General features: G+C 41.2%; 1 protein-coding gene across 1 annotated transcript; it reads left to right on the forward strand.

Annotated features, from left to right (window-relative positions):
* The first annotated feature begins 7,392 nt into the window (after window positions 1-7,392).
* LOC114922692 (oocyte-specific histone RNA stem-loop-binding protein 2-like) lies at window positions 7,393-12,898 on the forward strand. The gene is made up of 6 exons (XM_029284490.1): window positions 7,393-7,451; window positions 9,280-9,375; window positions 9,458-9,562; window positions 9,799-9,934; window positions 11,963-12,064; window positions 12,331-12,898. The coding sequence occupies exons 1-6, from the start codon at window positions 7,393-7,395 to the stop codon at window positions 12,496-12,498; spliced, it is 666 nt and encodes a 221-aa protein (XP_029140323.1). The 3' UTR covers window positions 12,499-12,898.
* Window positions 12,899-14,705: the final 1,807 nt, after the last annotated feature.

Genomic DNA, 14,705 nt, shown 5'->3' on the forward strand with positions numbered 1-14,705 from the left:
GTTGTGGGTCCTGTCACGCCAATTATTCTGGCTGGGGGGTCCAGGAGGAGGGCCTTTTCTGCTGTGGCTCCTGCCTCTGGAACATCTGCCCCCCATATGAGGTTGGTCCCAACCCTATCTTTTTGTAAGGGCCCAGAGACATGGCTTTGCCAGTTGGCTTGGGGCCCCAGTGGGGGAACAGCACAATGGGAGGTGGTTGATTGAGCAATAACAGATTCCACCTCCCCCCCACTCCCCCCCACCCTCCTGTGTCTTTGGTTTTAATGTTTGATTTTAACTTTTTATGTTTTAACTTAGATGTAAATGTAAGCCACCCAGACTTATCCTATGGTAGGGTGGATGGCCAATAAGTTTTATTTATATAAATAAATATGTAAATGTTCGTTTGTTCAAAATCTTAAATCTCCGAAAGTTCTTCACCGATTGCTTTGAAATTTTGACACAATATTGCATTCGAATATGCACGTGTTTTTATATACCTATATTATATAGATGTCACACCTGTGACAGGTAAAAACATGCTTTTTTGAAAAACAGCGCCATCTGTTGGACATAAAAGCAACACACGCTTTTACCAGACTGAGCCACAGCAACGCGTGGCTGGGTACAGCTAGTAAATAAATAAATCCAAGATGAGCAAGCTTGGGCTGGGGAAATAACTTGCATCCGAGGCTAGCTGAGGGCTAAAAATGAAATCACAGTAAAGGATTTGTAACGTCAAAGGAAATGATGGAGCTGCATTTTTTAAATTTGTTTTTTTATTTGGAGGTGGAGGTCAAGTGTAGCCACACCACCTGAGAGAGGAGCAAATAGGCTCTTACCCAGGAGTCTGACTAAGCAAGACGCACAAACTTATTGAATACATCAGTGCTGAGCAAAATTGGCCACTGCTGAGTTAACAGAAGTGCTACAAAGGAATTTAGGACTATTTTCAGTTTTGACAGCAGATCAGTTAAACCCAAATGAAAATAAGGATAATATGGTAAGCTATAAAATCAGTAGGTAGAACTTACAGTTGATCCTGGAATTCTGTTAAGTTATTTTTATCTACAAGTCACAAAATGAGAAAATAGAAGTCTGAAAACCTAGGAATAGTTCTACTATTAAATAGCAAATACACCTGAGCTTAAGGAATTCAAATCAGAGTGAACTGATTAAGTCATCTTCTATCATATTTAAAAATTAGTTATCCTGGTTGAACTAAAGAAGTCCAATCAATATGGAATACAGGCTTGCAAAATATATTCAGTTGTTTAAGATACTGCTAGAGTCCCCCAAACCATAAACAAAAGCCTATCACATAAGAAACCACATAGCTCTATTAAACCAAGCTCATCATATAAGAAATTGTATAGATAATATACTACAAGTAGTGAAATCAAGGAGTGGTTTGCAATTTTTGTAATCTTTTTTAAAAAGGAAATTTTGTAAACTATACTTCTTGGCAGTAAACTGTAATTGCAGTACTATACTTCAATAGATAAAAGAGGCAGCTGTGTGTATAGCTCTATACTTTTTGTAAACCTGGAATATAGCAGTGAAATTTACATGGCTTGGGTTTATTTCTAGGTTTGTTATGATCTATAAACATATCAATATACTGCCTTGGGAAACAAATATATTAAATAAAATAGTACAGATAATTGCATTTGAGGTTACTAAAAATCAATCTAAGACCATTTCTCTTAGCTTTAGTTCTAGTAATTACCTAAATTTGTTAGAATACTAGAGTTCATATAAGAGATGAAATGATATGTCTGTGACAACAAAACTTGCTTTTATATGTACAGGTAGTCCTTGAGTTACAACAACAATTGAGCCCAAAATTTATGTTGCTAAGCGACACATTTGTTAAGTGGAATTTGCCCCAATTTATGATCTTTCTTATCACAGTTGTTAAGTGAATCACTGCAACTGTTACCAAAGTGGTTGTTAAGTGAATCTGGCTTCCCCTTTGATTTTGCTTGTCAGAAGGTTGCAAAAGGGGATCACATGACCCTGGAATACTGCAACGGTCATAAATATGAATCAGTTGCCAAGCTTCTAAATTTTTATCACATGACCATGGGGATGCTGCAATGGTTGCAAGTGTGAAAAATGGCCATAAGTTACTTTTTTCAGTGCTGTTGTAATTTTGAACAGTCACTAAATGAACTGTTGTAAGTTGAGGAGTACCTATATGTTGTATAAAAACTGCTCATTAATAGCAGAACTAAAACTCTTAGAGCAGGTAGCAATTATTACCAGCTTCCAGTGCTCCTGGAGACTGACTGAAGGTGAAAGCAATTTTCTCTTCTCCGCTGCTGAGATTGGACAGATCTAAGCAGCATCTTGGTGTATCCCTGCAAATTGTGAGTAGGCAAGTAGATACACATATCCACACACATTAGCAATGCACCACTGAAATCCACACAAATTAGCATCACACCATTGAAATAAAAACATAAGTTATATTAGGATGAACACTTTTAGACAGTCTCATACATCAACTGACAGAGTATATTTGAAAACTGTTCCCCACATTTTAATATAAGAAGAGGCTAGAGAGTCATTTGTCTGAGATGGTATAAGTTCTTCTGCTTGAGCGGGGAGGGGGGCTGGACTAGAAGACCTCCAAGGTCCCTTCCTATTCCATTCCATTCCATTCAATTTCATTCCCATTCCATTCCAATATATCCCCAGAAGATAACATCTAGTCTAAGATGCTAGTCAAGATTGCTATTGATTGGATCAAGGCAAACTTGGTCAAGTTTTATTGAAACCAATGTAAAAAAGTCAGAAAATGGCTAAGTCTGTCCGTACACAATAGACTAAAGCTTATGGCTCCCATGTCAGATCTAAAACAGTCAGAGCCCCAAAATGGAATTTTTAAAAATCACCCTCTTCCCCTACAATTCAAAGCTGCCATTTATTACTCTTGCCATTAACTGCTGGTTAAACAGAGAATCTGTGAAAAGTCATTCTTTCTGACCATCTAAATCAGGGGGTCTTCAAACTCGGCCCTTTTGACTCATGGACCAACTCCCAGAATTCCTCAGCCAGCATGCCTGGCTGAGGAATTCTGGGAGTTGAAGTCCATGAGTCATAAAAGGGCCAAGTTTGAAGACCCCTGCTCTAAATGCTCTTGGGCATGCTTAACAAGCAAGATTATATAGACTTACTAAATATCCATCAAGTATTTGGAGGAATAGGTTGATGGTTTGAGTCACATGAGTAAAAGTTTCAACCGTACAATAGACTTGATATTTCATTGATATCACTGGGTGATACGTGTCAGAAATATGGATGAATACAGACCACTTCTGGACCTCTAGCGAATAAGTATAAAATCGATACAAATTAAAAAGGATTTTCTAAATATATTGCCTAACCATGGATTTAAGAACTTTTATAAATGGACTGCCATAGTTCTTGGGCATACAGTATTCCCTAGTATGATTATTTAAAAAGAATTAAAATTTCAGATTAGCACTAGAAGACCACCAAGGTCCCTTCCAGCCATTCCATTTCTGTGCCATGCCTTTGGAAAAAGAGAAAATATTCCACCCCAGCATCATTGTATCAAACGGGGGGGGGGGGGGATTACCCTGCTAAAGTGCTAAGATTTTGGAAATCCCAAGTGAGAGTCAACACTGGAGTAAGAGGAAGTTCTGGAGTAAATGGCAGAGATATCTTGACATCCTGGATCATATTCAGTGCCATCCTGTAGGTAGACTGAAACCTAAAATGAACAAACAATAAATTTCTACAAGGGAATACTTTTCAGACAGTCTTACTTATCATCACTAAAACAGCAGCTTCTTTTTTTAGTCCTCTTTATTATAATAATTACAATTTTAGAGCTTAAAATCAGGTACCTAAAACTGAAATATGCAGCAGCAACCTCTGAGAGACTTAGATTAGAAAGACAACAAACGATCAGGCTAAAAAGGTAAATCCAATTCAACTTTTTAATTTGTTTTATTTAATCTCGCCTATATTATTTTTTTTATAACTGATGGCCGCAAACATACCTAAAACCGCTGCTGCCTATTTTCCCCCACAGCATCAACTCTGCAAGATTAAGTTGGGCTGAGCAAGAATGATTGATCAAAGGCACCCAGGTAACTTTCTTAAAGGGAAACGAGAGCTTTGAAATTTTTTTTTTCAGAGTTGAGCAAAATCAACCCGGACGGAATTTAGATCAGTGTTTCTCAACCTTGACAATTTTAAGGCATGTGGACTTCAACTCCCAGAATTCCACAGCCAGCAATGCTGGCTGTGGAATTCTGGGAGTTGAAGTCCACATGCCTTAAAATTGTCAAGGTTGAGAAACACTGATTTAGATAATCAGCATCGCTGGCTGGCTGGCTCACAAGCTAGAATGCACCGCCTCCAAAACAAGCTAGTTTTGTTCCCACGTTCGCAGAACAAGAGAAAAAAGATGAGCTGCGGACAACCTGGGAACCTCCCCGATGGTTTGGACTCGGATTTCCATCAGCCCTAACCAGCATTTGCCTTTGCGGCAAAGGACCTCGGCAAAGCTGCTGCACCCCCTCCCTTCTTGTGAAATCCTTTCCTCCCTTTCAGTCCTGCCCCCCCCCTCCCAATAAATAAATAAATAAATAAATAAGGCGAGCTGAAAATTCAACAGCGCTTCAAGAAATTAAAATTTATCGCCGCTGCGCCGGCCAATCCCGATGACCTCTTTATCTTTACCAACCAACCAACGAAGGCTCGAGCGAGAAGAGCCCCAGTCTCGGAGTCAACACCTTTTTAATTGGCAAACCGACGATCTGACGTCTCCGGTGGCGCGCGCGGCTGATTGGATGCGGGGCTTGATAGGCGGGGTTTTATGCACTTGGGGTTATTGTGTCCGCGCTGCGTTCGGGAGATCACGCCCATTTTTTTTTTAACTCTTCGCCTTAGCCAATCAACTGGACCAAGGTTCCGCCTCCTTTTTCTTCTTACTATGCGATAGGCCGGAGGTCTGCAAAAAAGCCGCGCCCTCCCTGCTTACTGGAGGGAGATTTAAAGCCGCGTTGAATGCGGACCATGAGGTTTTTGGAGGGGCCAGTCATGGAATTTCCGAATTCTTTGGCGGACTTCTCGACTGCCGTAACTGGCCGGTAGTTGCCTTTAGATTTCGGGTGTTGGGTGGAGCTTTGTTTTAACTTGACGACCATTGCTGGTATCTGCTTTCTCCGGTTTTCTTATCTCTTTTTGAGTTGGTAAAGTAAGCGGGGTGGAGGCTGCTGAGACGGGATGCAATGACTGGCTTCCTAATCGGAGAACATTACAGTTAGTCCTCAACTTACGACCACAACGGAGCCCAAAATTTATGTTGCTAAATGAGAAACTTGTTAAGTGGGTTTTGCCTCATTTTATGACTTTTCTTGCCATGTTTGTTAAGTGAATCACAGCAGTTCTTAAATTAGTAACATGGTGGTTAAGTGAATCTGGTTTCCCCATTGCCTTTGCTTGTCAGACAGTTGAAAAAGGGGATCCTATGACCCTGGGACCCTGCAACTGTCATAAATGTGAGTCAGTTATCAAGCATCCGAATGTAAATCAAGTAACCATGGGGATGCGGCAATGGTCATAAGTGTGAAAAATGGTCATAAGTCACTTTGTTCAGTGCCATTGTAACTTTGAATGGTCACTAAATGAACTGTTGTAAATCAAGGGCTATCTATATACTGTTTCGCTAGACTAAGTGTTTTGAGTTGCATTAGGTGATTGGGAACACTCAACAGAGTTTATCTTTTTTTTTCTATTTTGACTTGTGATCTACTTGGATCAAGGACTATGTGCTGATTTATGAACCTATCAGTCTGTGAATGACTAGAGTGGGTAAACATTTTTGAAAATTAAGTTTAATCCTATATTGCAATGATGTTTTTCCTTATCTGTTGTAATTTGCCTGGGCTGTCTGCTGGAAGAATCGCTGCATTTCAGTGAAGAAAAACTTACTGTAGCCACATCTGTGTTTGAAAGGAACTGATAAGTAACAAAAGCTGGGAAGAGAGGTTGCATTATTAACGTAATAGGAGTCCAAGATGAGGATATTTCTTTGAAGTCTCAAGAAAAGCCCAAATCCTTTGGCTCTTATCTAAAACACAGTTTATGTAGGCAAACAATTAGGAATGACTTATTCTAGGTGTGAGTGGACAACTAATGTTTCTGCAGAATGTTATGATTTCAGTCTTTGATGTCTCAAAAGTGTTTGAAAATTTCTGAAGTTGGATATTGTGTTGAGCTCAATATTTCAAAGTTAGTTACTACTTACATAAGTCTAAAAGGTGGTGCTTTTTTCAAATTGGTGAAAAGTATCTATGAACTAGTCATGTTTTTGAACTTTTATACTGTTTACACTGTAAAGTCAATAAAAAAAGTTAAAATATTTGCTCAAATATTATTGGCTAAAATAACTGTATTAAACTGCTTTCTGATTGATGCTAAAAGATGCTGCAACCAGGTGAGACACTTGGAAATGGGTGGTTTAATTTTCAAGTTTTCAAATATTTGTTAAATAAAGATAACAATGCCTTTGAGAGAAAGGTGGATGTATTCTTTTTCTACTGTTCGACTTTTTTCTGACAGGCAGATCTGATTCTAGGTTCTCTCTCAGGTGGCTGGCACAAAAACGGGCATTTTGCTGCACAGTTTCTGCAATATTTGATTATCTCTGGAATAAGTGATAAGAGCCTCTCCTCAGAAGTTCTCTGTGAAGCTTTTAAGACAGTGATGGCAAACCTTTTAGAGACCGAGTGCCCAAACTTCAACCCAAAACCCACTTATGTATTGCCGGGTGCCGGGTGGGTGTGGCCCGCTGGGTGGGTGTGGCTACAGTGGTCATGGCCAGGTGGGATGGCCAGTGTGGGCATGGCCAGCTTGATGTTGCTCCTGGGGAGGGACGCCTGTGGAGCCGGGCAGGGTTGGGGGAGATCCAGGGGTCTCTGGCGGTGGGCAGGAGGCTGGTTCTGCGGGGTGAGGTGAGGCAGGGTGGGGGTGCCATGTCGCAGGGCAAGGCAAGGCAGGGGCCAGGGCGGCTGCTGCCTGACACCATCGGCCTCCGCACACAAAGGCCAGCAAGCACATGGGTGATGGGATGCATCCGGCCATGTGGGACCTCGGCAAGTTAGCAGGCGGCTGGTTGAAGAGGATGGTTGCCATCTCCGGGGCATGGCGCGCGTGCCCATAGAGAGGGCTCCGAGTGCTGCCTCTGGCACGCGTGCCATAGGTTCGCCACCACTGTTTTAAGAGGTCTTTTTCCAACTGGTAAGAGCTATCCCAATTCTCAGGTTCTCTCCCCCAGTATTCCCAGTTTTTAAATTCAGCAGAGGACCTGTGGAGGGATAGTCTGGGTATTTACAAATGACTTTTCCCCATATAGCTCAGCATCTTAGCAACATGAATGGACAGGACTGGAGCAGGGGTATGAAGGCAATTGTTACTGTATTCCAGAACCTGTAATTACTTTGAGGACAAAGATCTGCTTGCATGATAGACGTTGCATTCTTCTGTGGATCAATTGGAGGAAGCACAGATTGATTCATAATAATTTTTGAACATTCTGTTTTTGTGGTGGCAGAAATGAAGATAATTGTTTTGGATGTATCAGAGTGGAAATGGAAATGGTGTAGAAGGCTTTGCATTTAAATTACAATCTAATAGATCTTGGCCTAAATAGAAGGTGTGGTTCAAAATGAATTGTGGATTTTCATCCAGTAGATAAGCCTCTATTGTTAATAATATTTTTAATTCTTTAATCAGAGTTGCCACATGCAGCAGCAGTGACATTTTTGAGTGATGAACTGCATAACAGATACTTGTACTTTAATATTTAGCTATTTCTAAACAAAATTATTTGTGTTAGTGTTTTTATGCCGCTTCAACTATGCTTTTTTTTTTTAAGGCTATGAGAAGTCTATAGGTAGAATATTTAAGTCCCCCCCCCCACTGTTCATCCACTATATTGAACATGTTTTTCCACTATATTTTGAAGTCAGCCCAGTAAAGATAGGTACACATAGTTCACTGGATTATGTTGTAAATTAGATTTACTGTGTTAAATAGAAAGCCTAAGTCGACTTGAGTATTCCAAGTGTGTGCCCTATAGACAAAAAAAGTATGGGATAACAAAAGATATAATACAGGTAGTCCTCGACTTATGACCACAATTGAACCCAAAATCTCCATTGCTGAAGACAGCTATTAAATGAGTTTTGTCCATGTGAATCTGGATTCCCTGTTGACTTTGCTTGTCAGAAGCTCACAAAAGGTGAGCTTCTGTCACATGACCCTGGGACATTGCAACTGTCATAAATACATGTCTGTTGCCAAACATCCGAATTTTGATCACATGACCACAGGGATGCTGCAACAGTCATAAGTGTGAAAACTGGTCAAAATTCACTTTTTTCAGTGCGGTTGTAACTTTGAAGGGTCATTAAATAAACTGTTGTAAGTCGAGAACTATCTATATATTGAAATCTGTTCTTGAGAGAGCCACCACTTTGTGTAGAACCTGCTTTCTTTCCTTCCTCAAGCAGGTGTGTAGCTGCAGATATCTTTCTTGAATCTGCTAAGCTTTCTTTCCTAAGGACTACTTTTCAAAAAATACTTTAATGAAAAGGAACTGGAGGCTGGTATGCAGCAAAGATTCAGTCCCTGAATCCAACATTAGTTATAAGAATGCATCTAGGCTTGATATGTAGTCGTGGAGGCTAAAAAGATAAATAAATGCAGCCCAGTGCTTTATTTGGGAGTGCATTCGTGTCTCCCAGAAGAAGATGAAGATAAGTTGTGGAGGGGGCTAAAGAGCAGATGAAGAACAACCTCACAAATTTGCACTTTAGTAAATGTATTATTTTTTTTACTGGCCATGAATCTCACAGATGCCATTTCATAATGGTTATCAATACTGTATGTTCAGAATTCCTACCAATGTCTTGAAAATGAGACCTGATTTTAAATGATCTGAAATTAGAAAACATTTAATTCCAATGATTAGTGCTTGCTGTCGATAGTTTAAAAAAAAAACCTTGATGCTTCAGTTCTTTTTCCAGGGAAAAAGATTACACATTGAGAGAGCTCTTACCATGAAATTCTTTATCTCTAATCGGTAAAAATAATTTAGTTACATTTTTATCAGATTCTGTAAAAGTCTCACTTCTTTTACTCTGGGACTATTTGCAAAATAGTGGCTTCACAGTTGGAAAGTTAAGATACAAATATATTGTGTCTTTAATATATTCTCCAAGTTCAGTAATCAAACCTTTCATTTTCTTCAAATAGGTCATCATTTCATGTTTTCTCACCTGGAGTGAAGATGGTGAGTGTGGGGGTAGGTACAAGGTCAGATTGGGTAAGAAACTCCAGTCCGGGATCTGGGTAAGTTTCATAATAGGTATTTCTATAGTGTATTATGTTATTGATATGCTTCTGTCCCTAGCATTTTTCTTTCCATTTGTAGAACTTATATAGAGACAGATGAGGCTGTCTTGCGAAGAAGGCAAAAGCAGATAGATTATGGGAAAAATACCATTGGTTACCAGCACTTTGTCCAACAAGTTCCCAGGTAAGCAGTAACTTTCTCTCTTGGTTTTTATTAGACCTCTACATAGCAGTAGTTTGGGTGGGCTCCTACTATGGTCATCACTAGCAGTTCCTTTCAAAGTCCTAGTATTTGGTCTGTTCATTTTAGAATCCGGTCTTGAGGTAAAGACCCTTGAAAGATTTGCTTTAACAGTTCTCTCTGTGCTCCTTCTTTGGGAGGCCTTGTGGTGCCTTTTAATTTCTCACGCTTCATTCCAGGATGGCTCGCCAATCAGGTATTCATCCCTGTACCCCAAATAAATATAAGAAGTACAGTCGTCGCTCATGGGACATGCAGATTAAGCTTTGGCGAAGGGCACTTCATGGTTGGGATCCACCTGGACATGAGAGGGAAGTATTTCTGATAATAAAAATGCTGCCCAACTCTCAACAAGTCTGAGTGACTCACAATAATCAAATAAAACAAATAAACAACAAAAACAAAAATTACAATTAAAGCAATTAAAGCTAAAAGATGGCAAATGCAATGAAGCAAGCAGTGTTACTCCCCTTCACCAAAGGCCTGGGTGAAAAGTTCTTCAGGCTCTTCTAAACAACACCAGAGTGGGGGCCTTCCTGTTCTTGGGAACTATAGTTGGTGAAGCAGATGCTATGGGAGGCAGGCAGTCCATCAAGTAACCACCTCTATGCCTTTTAAGTACATGTAACAACCAGCACCTTGAATGAAACCCAGATGCAAACTGGCAACTAGTGCAGCTTGCAAAGCAGAGATGTTATATGGGCATATGGAGGCATGCTTCATTCTAGACCAGAGGTCTCCAACCTTTCCGTGCTCATGGCCTGGAGGGAAGGAGAGCAGCTCTCAAATTGGTGCATGCACGTGAACAGGGCCACGCACACTGGTGCGGCACTAGCGGCCCCATTAGCACATGCAGCATGCACTGGCACTGTGAGCATGCGTGAATGGCTGTGCACCCCCCATAGCGACTAGCAGCGCCATCCGCGCATGCACAAACAGGCTGTGCAACCCGCTCGGGGCTATCGTCCCCGTTCGTGCATGTGCAAACGGGCTGCACACACCAGCCTGGCGCTAGCGGTCCTGTTCGTACATGCGTGTATGTGCCACGTACACCCACCTGGTGCTAGCAGCCCTGTTTACGCATGTGCAAGGGCCCAAATGGGGCTGCAGGCACTAGTGCGAGGGGAATGCGCGCCCATACGTGCGTGCATCGGCCAGCCATTTCAGCGGCCTGCTGGCCAAGAGCCTGCAGCCTGGTCCCAGGCCGCGAACCATAGGTTGGGGACCCCTGTTCTAAACCAATTGGAGTTTTTGGGTGGTTTTCAAGGGCAGTCTCATATAGAGCATGTTGCAGAAGTCAAATCACAAGGTGACATGAGTATAAATGGCTGAAGGGCCTCCCAATCTAGGAAACAGTATAAGGGGAACACCAGATGGAGTTCTGCAAAAAATCTTTCTGGCCACAGCTAACACTTGTTCATCAAGTAGGAGATCTGAGTCCAGAAAGACCCTCAGATTTCTAGTTTCGCTTATTTGATTCGAGCAGAAAAATTTAAAAGTAAATTAAGACACACCCAACCATATAGTTCTCTGGTCAGATATTTTGCTATCAGAAACTTACTAATAAAATTCATCATTTGGCAGGTTTACTTTTAATCATAATTCTGTATTGTAGATAGCCACTGTTATTGTGCAATATTTACTATCAGCAGCCTGGTGACCCACTTATAAAGTAACGCTCCCATACTATTCAGGAATTGCAGGCCTAGTCTCCAGTCTATATGCACTCTCCTTGGTATTCCTTATCACCATGGAGACAGAGTTAATTGTCAACAGAGTTGTCATGCTCTTCAGTGAGAGTAAATGGTTTTGGTGCCCACCAGAGGCTGGGAGTATTTTGCACTATGTTAAGGTGGAAAATGAGAAGGGTCACATATATAAGGAAAGAAGGAAGAAGTGAGTAAAACACCATTTTATATTTTCATTCCTTTAATTTCCATGCGTTGCCTATATATTGCCTACCATTCTGTGGCAGAAGGTGGAAGCGTTTTTAGGCTGACGTATTCAACTACTTCTGTTCCATTTTTCCAAAGGGTTTTATTATTACATTCTAAGATAGGAGTATGGAACATTTTGTGGGTTGAAGATTGAATTCCCTAAAAATGTTTTGAAGAGTCACATGGCAATTGGCAGGGCCACAATCCAAAGTGATTGGGTCACCTTCTTTTCTCTCTGGGCTCTAAATGAATTGTCAGCCAAAACTAGACTGCTCTTTCTGGAGGTCTAAACCGACTGTTAAGATAGACAACTGCAGATTGCTTTTTCCCAATTTAGGCACTAAAGTTATTTAATGCATTTGCTGCCTGGCTTAGTATAATCAGTCTGTTCTGTTTTGCAAGGCAGGAGCTGGTGACCAAAATGGATCTTTTGTCTAATCTCCCAAACGACTGGTTTGATGCTCAGTGTATTCAGGAAAATATTTGTAAAGAAGTCCTAGGAGAACAGGTATTAGGATTTTGTTTAATTATATTCTATATGGCCTTATTTTGGAATAGTTAAATAACAAAAGGATTTGACAATGTGTGAACAATATCATAACCTGTATTTAATGCTAAGCAGAGTTGAGCATTCTATATCTTTATGTGACATAAGATTCTAAGTATCGGCTTAGTGTTATGGACATACACAAAACCTTTCTTTTTTAAAATGATATCTTTGGATCAGTCACTAACTTAGACTACTTATTTCATGTTATTTTTATGCTCCCATAGATTTCTGGATTGTCATCTTCTGGCCATTTTTATCCGCTGCTTCAGGATACTCCCTCCAACAGGGAATATTTCAAGGAAGACGTTGAAGACTGTCCATTTGACTCCTGGCTCTTATTTTGTTCTCATAGGATCCCGGCACAGTCTAAAGATCTAAAGGAGAACAATTAGAGCTAATTTCAAGGAGGTTTTTTGCCACTGTGGCCCACTTGTATTGTCACTCAGTTTGCTACAAAATCCATAATTTTGTTAACAAGATGATCTTCCATTTCTATATTTGATAGTGTTCTATATAGAGTAATCATTATTTGGCTAGAACACAAAGCATTTCCTGTTGTCTCTCCATATTTCTATTATAAGTGTACATTATAAAGCAATTGATGACTGCTATTAAACTAAAGCATTGTGGCTTGTTGGTTGCAGTAAGGAAATTGAGAATCAAAGTTCTGAAATATGTACAGGTAACTAAATTGCTCTGAGCTCATGTTCTATCACTAGATTTGTTATTGGTTAATTCCAGTCTGTTTCACATATGCACTGTGATTGGATAAAATAATATGTTTTGTATTTGATTCTTAATTGGCATCATTTATTTGCTTGAATGTGAATGTTACACTTGTATGATGAAGCATCTTGCATCTTGGGTAAAAATACTTTTGTTAAATCTGAATAAGTGTGCCCTATGTAGGAATATTCAGACAGCTTGTCTTCCAGAAATTCTGTAACAGCAACAGACAGCAACAAGCAACAGAATCATTGGAATATCTTTGCCTGAGCATAAACTATTGAATTTCATTTGGTTATTTAAAATGGCTTTAAGGAAAAAAATAAGGCACAGATTGTAGGACTGGTTCACACAATGTATTGAGCAGAATCTCTCTTATTTTTTAATGAACTAAAGTGATCTGGTGTATGCAAGTTAAAGCATAATGAGTGGGTTCACATAACACTGACCAAAATCACATTTTTACATTAGCAGTGAATACAGATACTTTGTCAATCTTTAGACATGATGACAGTGTTAAGTTGTAATTCTAGGACTATATTCATATGATACACAGAACTAGAAATTAGCTCACCACATTTTAGCTTTGTAGATCTGCAAACTCAGCCCATGTGTTTAGTAGGTGGGTAGTAGAGCACATTGATTGGGTTATGTTAACCATAAGTAAGCATGTGCTAATACAAGTTATGTACTCTTCTGAAAGTAAATCATATTTGCTTTACTGAAACTTAACAAATGTTGGAGTACTGTACACTGTAATTATTCATTACACTCCTACAATCTGTCATACTTTATTCCAATTAAGGTAATAGTTGTTTATTTATGCTTTCTATAAGTAGGTTTAGAGATACTTTTTTTTTAATTAATGGAAGGGTCAACATTCAAGAGTAATAGTCTCAGCTGGTTGTTGTGCAATTTCAGATAGGAATTAGATGTCAGGTAGAAAACAAAGTACTCTTGACATGCTCATAAGTGCTATATTTCAGATATAATGTTTAGCACAAAATCTGAATTCGGAAATATGCATTTAATAAAAATGAGCAATCTCAGATTTTCAACCGTGCCTATGGCTCGCAAGAAATCCGAAGAACGAATTGCAGCCCCGTCAAAGCTTGTCCATCCTTGTAAAAAAAAAAAAAGAAGAAAAGAAAATCAACACATTGTACTACGTATCCCATCATACTTTGCTGCGTGGAACGGTCCATGAGGGGGGTTTACTTGTGGGGCCAAGAGACTGCCTCGTGAAAGATGAAATATTTTCGTAACCGGAGGGAGGCCTTACGCTAGCTCCGGACGGATGCGTGAGTCTGTTTTCTGAAACGGCCTTCTCCATTGCCCCTGAGAGATTTTACCCTCCCTCCCGCTGTTGCGTGGTTGGTTCGGCCCAAGCAAGTCGATCCACTCCCGACGGAAAGGGGAGCGGAGGCTCCTGGCGGGGGGCTGGGAGCCCGGGCCGCCGGGTGGGGGCGGCAGCTGGAAGACGGAGGGCCGGCCGGCAGCGGGTGCTAGTGCTTGAGAGTCCAGGAGGCTATCTCCCTTCAGTAGATGGTTGGTTCCAGTGGTGTTTAGCATAGGGAGTGGGGGGCGCGTGAGACTATTGGGGCGCACTACTTCTCTGGCTGAGCCGCCTCGAGGTGTTGGAGCTGCCGCCCCCTGTAGCAGGCGGGGGAGGGATCGGGTGTTCGGTACGTGTCGAAGGGGCTGCAGAGCCTGAGTGGGTAATGCAAGGGTGGGGGGGGGGGGGGGGGGGGGGGGGGGGGGGGGGGGGGGGGGGGGGGGGGGGGGGGGGGGGGGGGGGGGGGGGGGGGGGGGGGGGGGGGGGGGGGGGGGGGGGGGGGGGGGGGGGGGGGGGGGGGGGGGGGGGGGGGGGGGG

Source organism: Protobothrops mucrosquamatus, unplaced genomic scaffold, assembly GCF_001527695.2.
Source record: "Protobothrops mucrosquamatus isolate PMUCROS unplaced genomic scaffold, P.Mucros_1.0 scaffold653, whole genome shotgun sequence".
NCBI lineage: Eukaryota > Metazoa > Chordata > Lepidosauria > Squamata > Viperidae > Protobothrops > Protobothrops mucrosquamatus.

What these genes read in the sequence shown, in the direction of transcription:
- LOC114922692 (XM_029284490.1), top strand. Translation starts at nt 7,393, where the DNA reads ATGAATGGACAGGACTGGAGCAGGGGTATGAAGGCAATTGTTACTGTA. An exon ending in GTTACTGTATTCCAGAACCT is followed by an intron (nt 7,452 to 9,279) that starts GTAATTACTTTG and finishes TTCTTCAAATAG; the next exon opens with GTCATCATTTCATGTTTTCT. An exon ending in TTTGTCCAACAAGTTCCCAG is followed by an intron (nt 9,563 to 9,798) that starts GTAAGCAGTAAC and finishes GCTTCATTCCAG; the next exon opens with GATGGCTCGCCAATCAGGTA.